This window comes from Cygnus atratus, chromosome 1 (assembly GCF_013377495.2).
Source record: "Cygnus atratus isolate AKBS03 ecotype Queensland, Australia chromosome 1, CAtr_DNAZoo_HiC_assembly, whole genome shotgun sequence".
Classification (NCBI taxonomy): domain Eukaryota; kingdom Metazoa; phylum Chordata; class Aves; order Anseriformes; family Anatidae; genus Cygnus; species Cygnus atratus.
Genome location: NC_066362.1, coordinates 66805946 through 66820687, shown reverse-complemented (window position 1 = coordinate 66820687; position 14742 = coordinate 66805946). Strand labels below are relative to the sequence as shown.

Sequence of the window (14742 nt, the reverse complement as noted above, 5' to 3'; positions counted from 1 at the left end):
TCTGCCTTAGCCCTCTCTCTTTCCTCAGCTGCTTTCCTCTCCTCTTCTGCCTTAGCCCTCTCTCTTTCCTCAGCTGCTTTCCTTTCCTCTTCTGCCTTAGCCCTCTCTCTTTCCTCAGCTGCTTTCCTTTCCTCTTCTGCCTTAGCCCTCTCTCTTTCCTCAGCTGCTTTCTTCTCCTCTTCTGCCTTAGCCCTCTCTCTTTCCTCAGCTGCTCTCTTTTCCTCCTCTGCTTTCTGTTTTTCTTCAGCTGCCTTCTTTTCTTCTTCTGCTTTTAACCTCTCCCTTTCTTCTGCCTCAAGTTTTTCCCTTTCTTCTTCAGCCTTTTCCTTCTCTTTATCTACAGCATCAGTTATACTCTCCTCCCCTTCCTGCACGGCATTTGTATCATTCTCTGCTTGGTGTTCCTCTGCATTTACAGCTAGAGTTTTTGTTTCTACTACCTCTTCTTTATCTGTGGATTTTGCCACATCTACCTGATTTTCCTCTATGGGTACCTCCTTTGGTTTGTCCTCCTGTGCTTCCTCCTTGTCTTTTTCTTCTTTTTTTTCATCTTCTTCCCCATCTTGCCTCCAGTTGTTCCTTTGGTATGACTTGGTAACCGTTTCCGTTTCCTCAGTCTCATAGCGTCCTTGGCGTGTTTCAACCTTTTCCTCTTTCCCTGTGGTCTCATTTTCTTCCACATTGTTTACTTCTCTCCTGCTGGGCACTGACAAACTCCCATCTGTGATCGTTGGGTCAAATTCCTTTTGACGTTCCAGGGCTTCCTGTAGACGTTTTTGGCGTCTCTCCTCACGTCTTGCCAGTCTCTCCAACAATGCAGCTTCATCATCTGTTCCCCTTGTGGTTGTACGTTTGGTTTCATCTTCTGCCACACTACATAAAAGTGACAACTTCTCATTAAAAAAGCTTTCTAACAACGTATGCTTAGTTGTTTCTTAAAAAAAATAAAAAAATAAAAAAGCTTGCTGTAACATTATTCCATGGTTTGAAAACACAACAGGTTGCATAATTCAAAATTTAGCCAAATGGTTCCGGGGATTAATTTTGGCATTTCTACATGTATAGGAATGTGGTGTTTCACAATGTCAGAGCCTGGAAAGGTTCCCTTCCAGGCGAGCTCCAAGAGCCGCTGAAGTCCCCAGGAGTTTTACTGACCTCAGTAAGCACTGGACTGGGCCCTGATGCTTGGAACAGCTGAAATACAAACAGCTCTGAAAAATTCATCCTCCCACTCTGCACCCTGCAGCAGAATATTTGAAAGACCTCAGCTAGCTTTAAGGCCCTCTTCAGCTTGGCCGAGGGAATACTTGAGAAATCTTTGTCTTATACCCAGACAAAATTTTTGAAGATGCTGCACAAGCAAGATACCTTCTGACTTCAGTGACCTTCTCCAGCAACAAGAAAGTGGCTACCCCTGTTTGGCAACAAAATCTGAAAACACAGTCCATAAGGGGATAACCTGGCAACTTAGGGTGCAGAGTGGTTGTGATTGCCTATACAGAGACATGAATCTGATAGAAAACGGAGTGAGCATAGCTCCTAATTTAAGACATGCTGTTCAACATCTATAGGTATCAGGACTGGATCTCACTCTCAGTCTCTGGAGATTTTTTTGACTCCTTCAAAATTCAGATGTTTAATTTTCCTACATGCAGTTTTGCTCCCTCTTTCTCACTGTATTTTTGTTTTGTTTGTTTGTTTTATACCAGAAAGAGCTAACCTGCAGTCAGAAATGTTGCCATTTACTTATCTATATCAATTCTCCTTGTATTTAATAGAATGCTACTTGAGCTCAGTATCTGTTAGTTTGCTATCACAAATGGTATTTCTGGTCTCTTCTATCAACGGTGTTATGGCTACTGGAAATATGGATATATTATTTGTGGTTATGTGAAACTGAACAGAAAATGGAATATTTGAAAACATGAAATACAGATATATAAAAATGGACATGAATATGTGAAAATGGACAGACTGGAAGGACAGCACTGCCCTCTCAGGTCGTGAGAAGTGATGCCTCACCCCACCAGCTTTTCTGTTGTTTACAGCTGCATGACCCTGACAGTGCCAGATGAGGGCTGGTATTTAGTGCTTACACACAGAATCTTACAGGCATATTTCTGCCACAGCTTAAGGCCCGGGTGCCTACCATATGCCTTTTTTGCCGGTGAGAGCATGGCGCCTATAAGTAGGACCATACACTTTCTTGTCTGTCCATCTAGTGTTAAGACAAAAGATGTACTATGAGGAGGTTTGTGGGGCAGCCTGATGCACTGGAGGGGTTTCCCTCACTAAGCTGTGATTGTGTTACCCCATAGACAGCCTGAGGACACTCTGGGAATGGGTGATGAGTATGGCCTCAAACCTAGCCTCAGTGATGCTCCCTCCCCACTGTGTTGACACAGCCAGTGGCACTCCTCACAGCGTTAGGTCCTCCTCAGAGCAAAGATGGCCAAACCTGGTGCTTAAAATTGAAGTAGCATGGCTGACCCTTTCAAAATACATCCCTCCTCCAAACAAAAAGTACAGCTGACTCATCAGTAAACATCAAACATTTACCTGTTCTGAGCATTAACTTCTGATTTCTCTGTTACATCCCCTGATAGATCTTCTTCTTCCTTTTGCCGCAGCCTCTCCTGTCGAGCCCGTCGGCGACGTTCTCTGGCGGCTTCTTCATCATCATCATCATTTCTCTGGTAGGACAGCCTGCCACAGAGCATTAAGGAGAAGGAAATAAAGAGGCTGTCGCATGGAGGACAGTATAACTGAAAATGATAAAAAGCAGCTGACCGCAGCACAGTAAGCATGACTGCAGTGGCTGCTCCATGTGGTGTTTAGAAAATAAGCTGTCAAGTTGAGATGCATCATTTCAAAATTTGGTCCTGTTTTCTTTTCCAAAAATGAAAATTACAAAATGGTAGTAGCGAAGGCAGCAGCAATACCACATTGTCAGTTTGCTCCTAGAAAATACCAAGACCATGAAACCCCAGCTCAGAAGTTAAGCAGATATCCTGCTGGACTGCATCAGGATCCTGCCAGAAACAGCACTTGACCAGACTATTGCTCAAGCCCACATAACTGAAATTGGACTTAGCTAAGCAGCTTTTCATTAGCCCCCTCTAAATATAACTCGCTTTAAATGTTGACAGCATTCTAGATCCGAAAGACTGGAAAGCGGAGAAATGCAAGTATGACGATGGCTTTCAGTGTTTGGTTCTGAGTGCCAAACATCTGACACCTACAAAACTTTTGTGAGCCCAGAGCCCTGCCAGGCCAAATCATACAAGATCTCCACTGTGATGAAAGTCTACAGCTGAGAACCCATTGTGTTCATCTAACCCAACAGATGATTACAATTAGTTTCTTCCTACTTGAAAAAGAAAGCAAGACATTACAATCCTAATAATCCTGAGGCCCATTCAAATCTTTGCTGAGGTGCATTATTACTGTGTGAGATAAAGCAAAAGGCCTGCATTCCTGTTATCTTTTTGTATAAGAAAAGCAAAATAGGAAGCTAATGTGCCAGACCCAATCAGAGCATTCATTCACTTTGTTGCCAGTAGTGGTCTGAGATAAGTGATGGTTAAGAAATCGCCCTTTCTTTTGTAGTCATCTGTTTAAGCTAGCTGTACAGCAATGCACATACAGAAAAAATAGCTGCACAGAGTCAAAACAAGCACAGCTAAAGCCTATGATTCAAATAATACTTTAGCATTAAAAGTAAATGAAAACATTTTGATTTAGTCATGAATCGGACCCTTTAGGTCCAAGCTTCTCCAATTGCCTTGTTCTGGTACCACTTTTCCTTTGCTGAGAGAAGTATAAATTCAGCAGAGATTCAATTAACCTATTTTTGCTTTAAACATTAAAAATGGAAGTTAAAACCCCAACATGGCCAAGCCACTTGCCAGACCTTGAACAGCATCTTCATCCTGTGCAACTTTTCTTGGCCTTAGCACACTGAAGGATTTCATTTGTTATTTTCATGCTGCACTTCAAGAGCTTGTAAATTCTCTCTTTGTACAAAAGAGCTCCTCTTAAAGAAGGTGAAAACCATGAGCAGCATGGCTATGAAGGATCACAGTAGTGGGGATGGGAAGAAAGGGAGGAGAAGAATTAAAAGAGATGAAGCTGGGAAGACAAGGAAAAATGCTTTCTGTCATTTGTACGCAATTTAAAGGGGGGTCAACATTTCATTAAGGTCTAGAACAGAAAGCACATACAATATAATAATAAACCAATGAGGTCTTTAATTTTCAGAGGAAAAAGACTTGATAAAACTGCATTGGCAAAGTGACCACAGAAGGACCATTCGTTAGCAACACGTTCTGGCTGCAAGAAGCCTATCATCTTTTTAGGTCTGAACTGCAAATATAAGGGCATAGGACCTTTGCTCCTAGCCTGTGGCAGCTGGATAATGGCCATGGCTGAGTCAATTCCCAGTGTCTATAGCTCAGGCGCTGTCTTTGCAGTAAGACCACAACAGGACGAAGTAGTTTATCCTACTCTCTGCTCCCACACAGAACCCTCCTAGACAGCGAGGAGAACAACCGCTTTTAAAGACCTCTTTAAAATGCCTTTTTGAAACCACCAGTTCCTCAGAAAACTAAAAAAGGAAAGAAAAGACACTCTAAGCAAAAAATTCCCACCAAATGGTACCCATTAAATAAGTCACATGAAAGCAGATACGTATTTCCTGTCTTTGGACACATCACATAGATCATCTGTTAAGAAAGCTGGCAATCCCTCTCAATATCCTTTTAAGTACATACACTGCCTCATGGCATATCGCAGTATTTCCCTACAGCAAGCAAGTACGCCAGATGTAAACTCCACCCATGAGGATGACCTTAAGCATTCAATTCTGTTCACCAGCATCGATGCATGAAGCATCTTCAGTAACCTGGAAACAGTGATATCAACAACTAGTAGCAACGTTTTATAGATCTGTATCATATTTTCACTAAAATTATGTTAAAACCACTTCCCAGACTATACATCTGTGGGCTGTTTTGCTTGCCTCAGAAATGCAAGCTTTGCTAGAGTGGACCTGAGGAGCCACCACAGACTGACAGTAAAACAAGCTGAAAGTGCAGGCTGAGGATGGGTATGTCAATTAACAGGCTAACGAGCATGCTGGGAGCAAACTGATAACACGAGCATTTATGAAGAGATTCGGCATAGTCACCTTAACTGCCACAGACTTTGCATGAGAAAGTCAGTCACAGGAAAGATGGTGCAAGCTAGACAACTGCCATTTCTGCCCATGAAAAGCACACTCTTCTGATGATGGTGTTCTTCTCACTGTTCTCTCAGTCCTCACACACTGAGGTCATTCATCCAAACTCAGCTGGCACATCACTCTCTTTTCCTTAATTATCTAAGTAGCCTTCTCCTCCTCTGCTGCTTAGGGTGTCAAGCTAATTTCACATAGAAAGTAAAACAAGACACAGGCAGTCATATAAATTCTTGTACCCTTCACCATACATTCTAGATCAAAATAAGACTGAGGCTCCCTCTCCTACTGTTACAGCTCTCGATAACTTCACATCACAAGCAAAATCAATCTTGGAGCTCTTCCTCCACCTGTCTGCATCTTTTGGCATTCTTTAGACCACGAATAAGCAAGTAAGAAAGTATGAAGCTGAGACTACAGCACTGTGCATCAGGCAGATGTAAATCCACTGATCCATGCTGGCTTGTGGTGTTTCTCCACCCTTGTAGAACAGCTTTGTTGCCTAGCATGCATGCACACCCCACAACTAAATTAAACTAACCTTGCTTCCATTTGTCACCTTCTTCATAACTGTTCAAAGCCTTTGCAGACTAGCTTCTCTCTACAGTGAGCTGTTCCAGCTATCTCAGGCAATGAGAGAGCAGCATGATCTCAAAGAGGTATGCCAAGCCTTCTGATACGTGACACCTCTTATTAAATATTCAGATGAAGATGACTACACCTTGTTACCAATGATAACTTGATTTAAATGACATTTAAATGGAAAAGAAAAAATAGCAGTGTTGGCTGCATCTCCTTTTACCCCTCTACGTTTCTGACATGAGAAGAGGCAGTGTAACCTGCAGGCGTTATTCATAAGCCATTCTGGTAAAGCAGTAGTGCCAAATCTATTGTACTTCACATGCAGCACAACTCAAGTACAGGAGACTGGGCAACACATCTATGTGCAACAACATTATCTGAGGCACTTTGGTTTTAGAATTTCTTGCCAGTAGTACTACATTATTGTTGTTGTCTGAATTATGACAGCATTGAAATTTCCTGATCAAGCCCAAGAGCTTGCTATAGTAGGCATTTTATAAAGATAGGGGAAGATCTGGTCCCTATTCTAAACAACATGTATACTGACAGAAGAAAAACTTAACACATTGTAACACTACCTGCCCTCAATGAGTCATAAGTTAAACCTGATGAATCTTTTTCATTTTTCATAATGGTGTAAAATAAATAAATAATAATAATTTAAAAATAATAATAATAATAATAAAAAAGAATAAAAACAAAAAAACACTAATTTAAGCTGGATCAGACTACTCCATTCGAGATGAGGCAGGGAGAAAGAAGAGCTCTGGATCTGAGCTCTGACTCTACCTTAGGTGTGTCAGAAATATGGGGGGAGAAATTCCAAATAGAACAAAAGCCTCTGGGTGTAGATTTTTAACTCAAATAGTTCAGGTCTGTCTCTTCTTTCCCCCATGATTCACTCAGATGCTGATCTGTCCTCCCTCTCCTAAGTGCAAAAAACATCTTGCGTTCATGGAACTGGCTGCCAACACATCCCTCAGTTAGAGGCAACCATACCTATTCAGCAAGCTCTTTCCCGCATACCTTTGTTACTTGGAAGCCTTTATGGGTTTCACTGTACGTATACTACAGATTGATTTTCTCTGCCCAAGAAGTAAGATAATTCATCCCAAATGAAACTACTGCACCTCCACTTGCAACCTGACTTTATAACTTCACCCTTCATTACCTAACACCACAGAAGTTGAAGTGACATCTTCGTACTTGCATATCTCCTAATTGATGGCAGAGGGAGTACATCAGTAAAATGTCCTTGATGACAAATTTCACTGCCAGACTCAGTCTATACAAGCTGCATTTGTTTGCCTTCTGCACTCTTAGAAAGCCTATCTGTTTACTCATTCTATTCCTAAAAGGATGGGTGGGGTGAGAGGGAAAGGATGGGCTCCATTATAAAACCCACTGAAGAGTGCTCGTTGAGTCACTATCAATATTTGGTCAAGTTTTATTTATGATTGCATGTTTTCATTTTTTTTTTATTGTTCACTTAATTTGTGTTATGGTAGGCACACCTCAAAATGTGAAAATAAAAAAGCAATCAATCTTCACCTCCAAAATACAACAAATGCACATGCTTTCAGAGCATTACATCTCTGTCAAGCTTTGCATGTCAAATGCCAGCTGTATTTCATTCAAGTCGCATCTAAAAATGTGGTGCATGGGGGGGGAGGGGGGGGAGGGGTGTTGGGGAGGGCAGAATTGTCAAGAAAACTATTTCTTCTAATCATTCCTCTATAATTCAAGGACAGCTGCCAGTATTCTGCTCAGACCTGCTCAAGAAGATTCATTTTTATGATGGAACAAGCAGAATTTCAGTCCAAAATGCTCATGTTTCAAAAAGATGTAGTGAGTGAAAACAGGGGATTATGATGGAGACATGCAGACATGCCACCACAGTTCTCAGTCCAATGCTGTGCATGAATGCTGTTATTAACACCCATATTTTTCACATATTTCTTGATTTGACATGCACCATTTTTTTCACATTGAATGTAGAAGAGACAAATGGATAAAATTAACCAATGGCTGGAAATTAAACCCAGACAAATTAAAACGGGAAATGAAGCATATGTTTTTAACAGTGAGGTTGATTAAATATACAAGAAATGATGGAATATCCATCTTAAAATGAATGCCTTTTTGGACATTACACTACAGTAAAATACCAATTCTTGGGCTCACTAAAGACACAACTTGGTAAATTTCCATTATCTGTTACGTATGGAAAGTCAGACTAGATGATACTGTGGCTCCTGCTGGACTTAAAGAGTTCCATTTACAGAAAGTATGTGACTTCTCATTCAGTTCACAATTCATCTCTGTCTCACAAATACTTTTACACTTTTCACCCACACATTTTCCAGAACTACACAGCCAATACTACTGACTTGGCAAATTATCCAGAAAACATATCCACATGGTTCTTTGTGAAAAACAGATTGATACACCTTTCAATGTAGTCCCTTCTCATTTACACCCTTTTCATACTAAGGCCTTCTAGTATCCCTTCTTATTTTTCATAGCTCCAAAAGATTATCATTATTATTACTATTTTCTGCTGGGTAACCACCTGTTCTGTGGGTTAGGAGAAGGATGTTCTTTCTGCTGAATCTGGCATCCTTAATTTCCTATCATACCTTTAGAAGCCTCCCTTCTCTTACTTTAAACCTTGATCTAAAATATGTAAAACATAGAACAATGTGTATTTCGACAAATACAATTTTTCTTGATCTGTGCAAAATCTTCAGATCATTTATGTTGGTTAATGATCTGACTGTGAGATTGTTATTTTGTTTGCATGACAAAAGAGCTAAATATGGGAAAGAAATGGTCTCCTGAGAGGTCCAGTTTCCATATACTCTTCTTTGCAGTTTCTTTCATCCTGATGTTTTTGACATTTAGTTTTGTTCACAGGTAAGGAAAGAGTAGGTGCACTGCTCCCTTTAACAGCCTGATTCTTAAAAAACTAACTAGAAAGCAACCCCCATAGAAGAAAAAAGCATAAACAGTGATATGCAAGCCAACAACAACCAGTGAAAATGACTCCATATTGATTAGAAAAATACTTGTGTTTTACCAAGTAATTCATGCCAAAAGTAGATAGGGAAATTATTTCATTGCTGAAGATAACATTGAAGCCTTTAGCACAGATTCTGGCTTCACAAACTACCGGGTTCTGCTGAAAATGTACATTCCAGTTCAGTAGCAGCCCAGGATTTTCTTTGCCCTGCCTCATTTCTTGCAGCCTTCTGTTTGTGATAAGACTGCTGCTTTGGTTTTAGATTCAAGCCCTAAAACCTGGGCCTTTGGGCCTTGTAGCTTTGAGCCATCACTGCATGGTTCTGCACAAAGGCAGAATGACTCATGCACTCGCCTTTTTTTTTTTCCTCATGGCTGAAAACTGATGATCTGTTTCATAATATGAAATGCAAGCAGATTCTCCGACCGCATCCAAATAACTCTGGTAAATTGCCTGTGAGTACCTCAGCATAAATTGCATGCAGGGCTGTTAACATGAAGGGTAAAAACCTTCAGCTACTGAGACAATGTCAAATTTGCCTCCAACATATATTATATTTAGATAAAAGCGCTTGCTGGAAATGTCCCAGGGAAAAGCATGTAATTCTCTCAATATGTGAAGTCTGTAATACTTTGCAGTTATACTTCATCCATGATAGATTTGACATTGACCAGTCAGTAAGCAGTCCAGTATATTTAATCTGTTTTAATTCAGAATTTTCACATGAAAAGAAATATAAATAAATAAGCAGATGAGTAGAAAATAGTAATTGGCCAAGGTCCTTCTAGCTGATAACTATTGCTTTTTTACTGCTTTTCTTGAAGTTTAGTGGAACTCACCCAGAAACCTGTCTCCTGGTAGATGACAAACACACAAAGAAGTGTACAAAACAAGTTTACTTTTTCAGATTTAAAAAAAAAAAAAAGGAGAAAAACACAGTTGCTGTTCATACCACTGTGGATGGTGTGGTATTTGTTGACTCTATAGCAAATTGCTTTCTGCTTGCTGCCACCACCTCCAGTTTCTAGTGCTTTATTGCATATAAAATTCAAAATTATTTATGCCACATCCTTACCCAGTAATGTCAGGCATCTGACTGTTGAGGATAATGGGCATTTTGCCTAGCTGAGGCATAAGTAAGGACTTACAGGACTCACCCCAGAATATACAATCCACAATTGCTACAAAGCCAAAACATAAATTTTCTTTCTTGTGGTTTTGGGCCCCTGTACTCAATAAGGCTTTCAAGTCACTTTTATACCTCAAATTGCTAGCTTACTGAATGTATACACAGTTCAGATCCAACTCCTCCTCTTTTATATTTCATTGCATACAAAACCCTAACTGATGTGATTGAGAGGTTTACTCAAGACAGAAGGAATTAAAAGTGAAGAAAGACATCAAGATTTGTAACTTTAAAAAGATCCCCTACATATTGAGAATTATGGTCTTTCTAGAAAATATGTAAGAGGTTTGAGGAGTGAAACCAACATTTTCTTATGTCACGTTTAGACAAACTGATGCCTCCAATGTGTCATGCTCAAACTACAAAGTTCTGTGTCTTCTCCAAGAATCATTTGAATCCTTTCAAAATTCGTGGTATCATCTGTAATGTCTATCAGAGATCTCCAAAAGAAGGCAAGGAAAAGAAATACAGCACAGGGAGAAATTCTGCACCCAAAGGATATACTTCGATGGGGTAAGCTAGAGGATAAAGAGGGGTTAAAATGCAATAGATTCAGCTTATTTGTTAGACTGATGTAAGTATCTTCTAGTTGAATTTAGCCGTTGGGTTTCTTAGACTTGGGATTTGGGTGCAATAGCAACTGCAGCATTTCTTGTGTCAGGCTTTTTACAGTATTCTAGTGTTTCTTCCTAACGGTTGAATTCTGAGGGTAGCAATGGCATGAAGCACATCTTCCAGAAAGCCCTGTAAGCACCACCTTGGCTAGGTGAGTTAAAATCCAGTTTACAGAAGATGATGCTCAGAATACTTGCTGCCTCCACCCTAGTGTAGCTCCAGTAGCAACAGTAACAAGGGGATATTTTCACTAAGTTTCAATATAGAGACAAAGGCAAGGAGGAAGGCTGGAAAGAGAATTCACTTTCATTGTTCTCCGCACAGTGCATAGCCTATTGCTTATCCCTGTAACTGCAGCAGATAATGTTTTGTAACATAAACAAAGTTTAAACTAAAACCAGAAACAAACAAACAAACAGACAACAACAACAACAACAACAACAACAAAACTTCTGGTGTTATTTCTGAATTCCAAACCAGTATGCTGCATCCTCCCAAATTACCAAACAGGAAAGAAGCTATGATTTCAGGAAAGCAGAAACTGAATGATTGTGAGTTATACGCATATCACTGACCTGGAAACCCAGTCCCTTGCCTTTCAGTTTCATCTGTTCCTCTATTTTTCACCCTGGTTTCCTACTTTGAAGGCTTGTTTAATGCAGCACACTAGGAAACTGAGAGCCTCTTAAATCAACACTTGCATTTCATTCCCTCCACAAAAACTAATAGGGTAGCTGCATTTTAAGAGCACTGCATTTTAAAGGGAAGTACAGGACCACAGAGATAGGTCTCGGACATAGAAAGCTTCTTTAATTTCAACCTGTACTAGCTCCAGGTTGAACACCATACAAGGACAAACACTGAAAAAGTCAACATAGAGAACCACGGGATTCATAAACATCCCATCCAATCTCAGTCACACACTAACCCTCCATCATGATGCACAACCTACTCACAATCAACTGCCAGCATTCACCCTTCATCCTGCCAAAACAAGACATGAAAGTTGAGAAGAAACACATTTTTGATCTTCTGAGATGACCAGGCACCAGGACTGACTGGGTGAGCAGCTCTGCCAAGAACATCCAGCACGGGGCCATTCACTCATCTCTCCAGCCTCTGTTGCGCCAGGGCCTGGAAAGCCAAATTCCACCATGACTGGCAAAATGGACACTGTAGGATAGTCACAACTACCTGGTCTTCACATCACCTGGTTACTCCTTTGTCCTTGCCTGAAATGTTGTGTAATCTGAAATGACTACAAATGGTCAGACACCGCTATTTTTATTGCTCGATTCGTCAAAAGTAAGGGTGTTAGCATTAGCCCAGGCTCTGTGAAGCATCAAAACTCCTCTATATTTCCCAGGGGATTCAAGATTGTAACTAACTATTGCTCAGAACCAGACAGGTCCCTGAAGATGTCTGCTGTAACTTTCAGAAGTGCAGCAAACTCAGTGCTCCACAAACAATGTACAAGGCATATATTTGCACATAGGGAGCCTGGAAAAATAATTTTACCAGATAATCATTCATATAATCACAGAATAATCTTTTTGTTCATCCACTCTTCCTGACACAAAATATGCAAGAGTAGGACACAGCCTTAACATACCGCAGCAGACTAAATATTGAAATAAATGCTGCAAACAGGAAGGTAGTCGAAATGCAAGAAAAGAACACGCACCAAAACAGAACGGGCTGCAAAGCCTTGTGCTAACTGAAATAAACCACTTCAGGGGGGATACAGCATTACAAATACATTCATTGCTACACCATATGGTGAACAGGAAAAAAAAAAATGAAACTCAGATGTCTCAAAGTTTTCTAGTACCAATTCCCCACACACAAAACCCGTGGATGCTGTGCAGGTGCGGATTTGGTTTCAAGGGAAATTCATGACTGTTCACTTTTAACATGGACAAGTATCTGTCTCTTTCTCAGGTGTTTAAGAAACCTACTGTCAACAGTCAAGGTGATTAGGAAACATTTTCAGTGAGACAGTGGAGGAATTATGAGTGCAGATCCTGTCATTTGCTAACAGGATTAGGGGCAGATACATTCCATGCATCTCTCTGAAAGGTAATCCTGATGTGTCTTTCACCTTCATGAAAGGTAAAAAACCCTTCCATAAAACAGGCCTGTACACATATGCAAGGTCACGTACGGCACTTTGAACAGCACACTAACATCACAATGATTTGCAGACATCATATAACAGCACTGCGCAATTTAAACAGCTGGAAATTTGACATGCAGCCATTGCAACTATACCCTCATAAACACTACAAAATACTCTGGCTTTATCTTTTCAATTAGCTTTCCCTTAGATCTGCCTGTTTCCCCTTACATTGCTCCACTGCGATCCTTTTTCCAGGAGAATTTACTTATAAGAAACTAGCAAACAACTCAGTGTAAAATATTGGAGAAAGCCTGCAGAAAGCTGACTCTGAATTCATGAGCACTGATCAATCACCCTAGAAATATGAATCAAGCCACCATGGTGCTTCAAAAAGGGTAAAAAAATTAAATAAAATTCATGGAACTCTAGAGTCCAACAAAAACATCTTCCATTTCAAATATTCACTAACAAATTAGCTACAGCATGAGTTATTCACAGGAAACACTCAGATAAAAACTAGGAAACTAAAGAAAATAACAATTTGCTTGCCCTGAAAGTGCCCATGGTCTGTAAGCTTCCAATGGGACACATACAGCTCTTCAAGGCACAAGAATGCACCTAACTCACAGAAACTACACCACAGACATACTGTGCCAGTATAAGGGGCTTTTTCCACGATATATAGCATGTTTCCAAATCACAGCAACTATTATGATATGCTTTATTATTATTATTATTATGGAACAGCAGTTCCACATGCGGAGCTGGTCTGTAATAGCTATTGCAAAATGCTTTATGCTGAAACAGCCCCAAGCAGAGGAGCTCTGCATGAGCCGGGGGAGATGAGTGGCACTGCCAGCTACACATTCAGAGCAAGTTATCGATCAGGTCCTGTTAGGTCTCTGGCAGCTCTTCCACTGCCAACCAGCCATCCTCTGCAGCCCCTTCACTGCTTCATGTTTGTCACACAAACCCTGGCTTTCAGTCCTTGTCCCAGCCTGTCCAACAGACAACAACCTTCATGCTCCTCCGCCACTGGCACCTGGGTGCAGCTCCAACCTGGCCTGGGCCTATGGGCACTGGGTTGCTCCCAGATAGCAAGGATCGTGCCCTCACCAGAGAGCACGGCATGATTTTGTATTATGATTTTCCTTGCCCCAGCACCCCACAATCAAAGCACTGGCCCAAAAACCATTGCTCAGATGTCATGCAACATGCACTTTCTTTTACCTGCATTTCATTATATAACTAAAAGAAATGGCAGGGAAGTCCAGGACAGCAAAAGTGAAGGAGCAAAGTGGAGACAAGACGAGACAAGTCTCCTAAGAGGAGAAGGAAATTAAGAGAAGGTGGGCAGCCCAGGTAGAGGATGGCAAAGGGCTGCCATGGAAAGAGAGAGAGATGGAACAGACTGTGAGTGGAGGTGAAAGAGAGCCCAATTCTGAAGGTGAGGGGACAAGAGAAGCTAAGATTTCATCACCAAGAAGCATGGGCTTCTTAAAGACTGAACTGACATTTTTGAGGAAAGAATAATTGAAAAAAATCATCATTAAACACAAACAAAAATGTTTAAGCCAAGGCTTCTGGGATAAACCATTACATTCTTGGAGTGAACACAGACTGATGGCTATTTTCCCCTCACTGTCATTATTAACACTTGGCACTCACTAAGTTCTTTCCACCAAAAGATCTCAATGTGCTTCACAAATGTTAATTAAACCTCACAACCCCTTTTGGCTTCTGCATGCCAGGTATTATTATTACTATAATGGTAGTTTATGGAATGGAAAAACAGGGACATAAAGGAATGTACTTGTTTCAGCCTAAACCATGCAGCAGATAAGATTCTCGCTTTGGCTGCGCTACTTCAGGCATGGTCCAAATCCTGTAGAAGTTACCAGGAGCTTTTCCAGCAGCTTCCAAAGGCACTTGATGCAGGTATGCCGACTCCTTCCTCCCAGGCCCATCTCTGACAGCTGCGC

General features: G+C 40.8%; 1 protein-coding gene across 36 annotated transcripts in view; it reads right to left on the bottom strand.

Moving 5' to 3' along the window:
- The window catches only part of CALD1 (caldesmon 1), a 194192-nt gene that overhangs the window by 29471 nt on the left and 149979 nt on the right, over positions 1–14742 (bottom strand). For 21 of the 36 annotated variants that reach the window (XM_035550717.2, XM_035550721.2, XM_035550736.2 and 18 more), the window contains 2 exons: positions 2560–2706; positions 474–873 (listed from right to left, as the gene is read on the bottom strand). In XM_035550717.2, the coding sequence (XP_035406610.1) occupies positions 474–873; positions 2560–2706 (547 nt within the window). The remainder of the gene's footprint in view (positions 1–473; positions 874–2559; positions 2707–14742) is intronic. The other 15 variants (XM_035550746.2, XM_035550740.2, XM_035550743.2 and 12 more) reach the window with 1 other exon arrangement.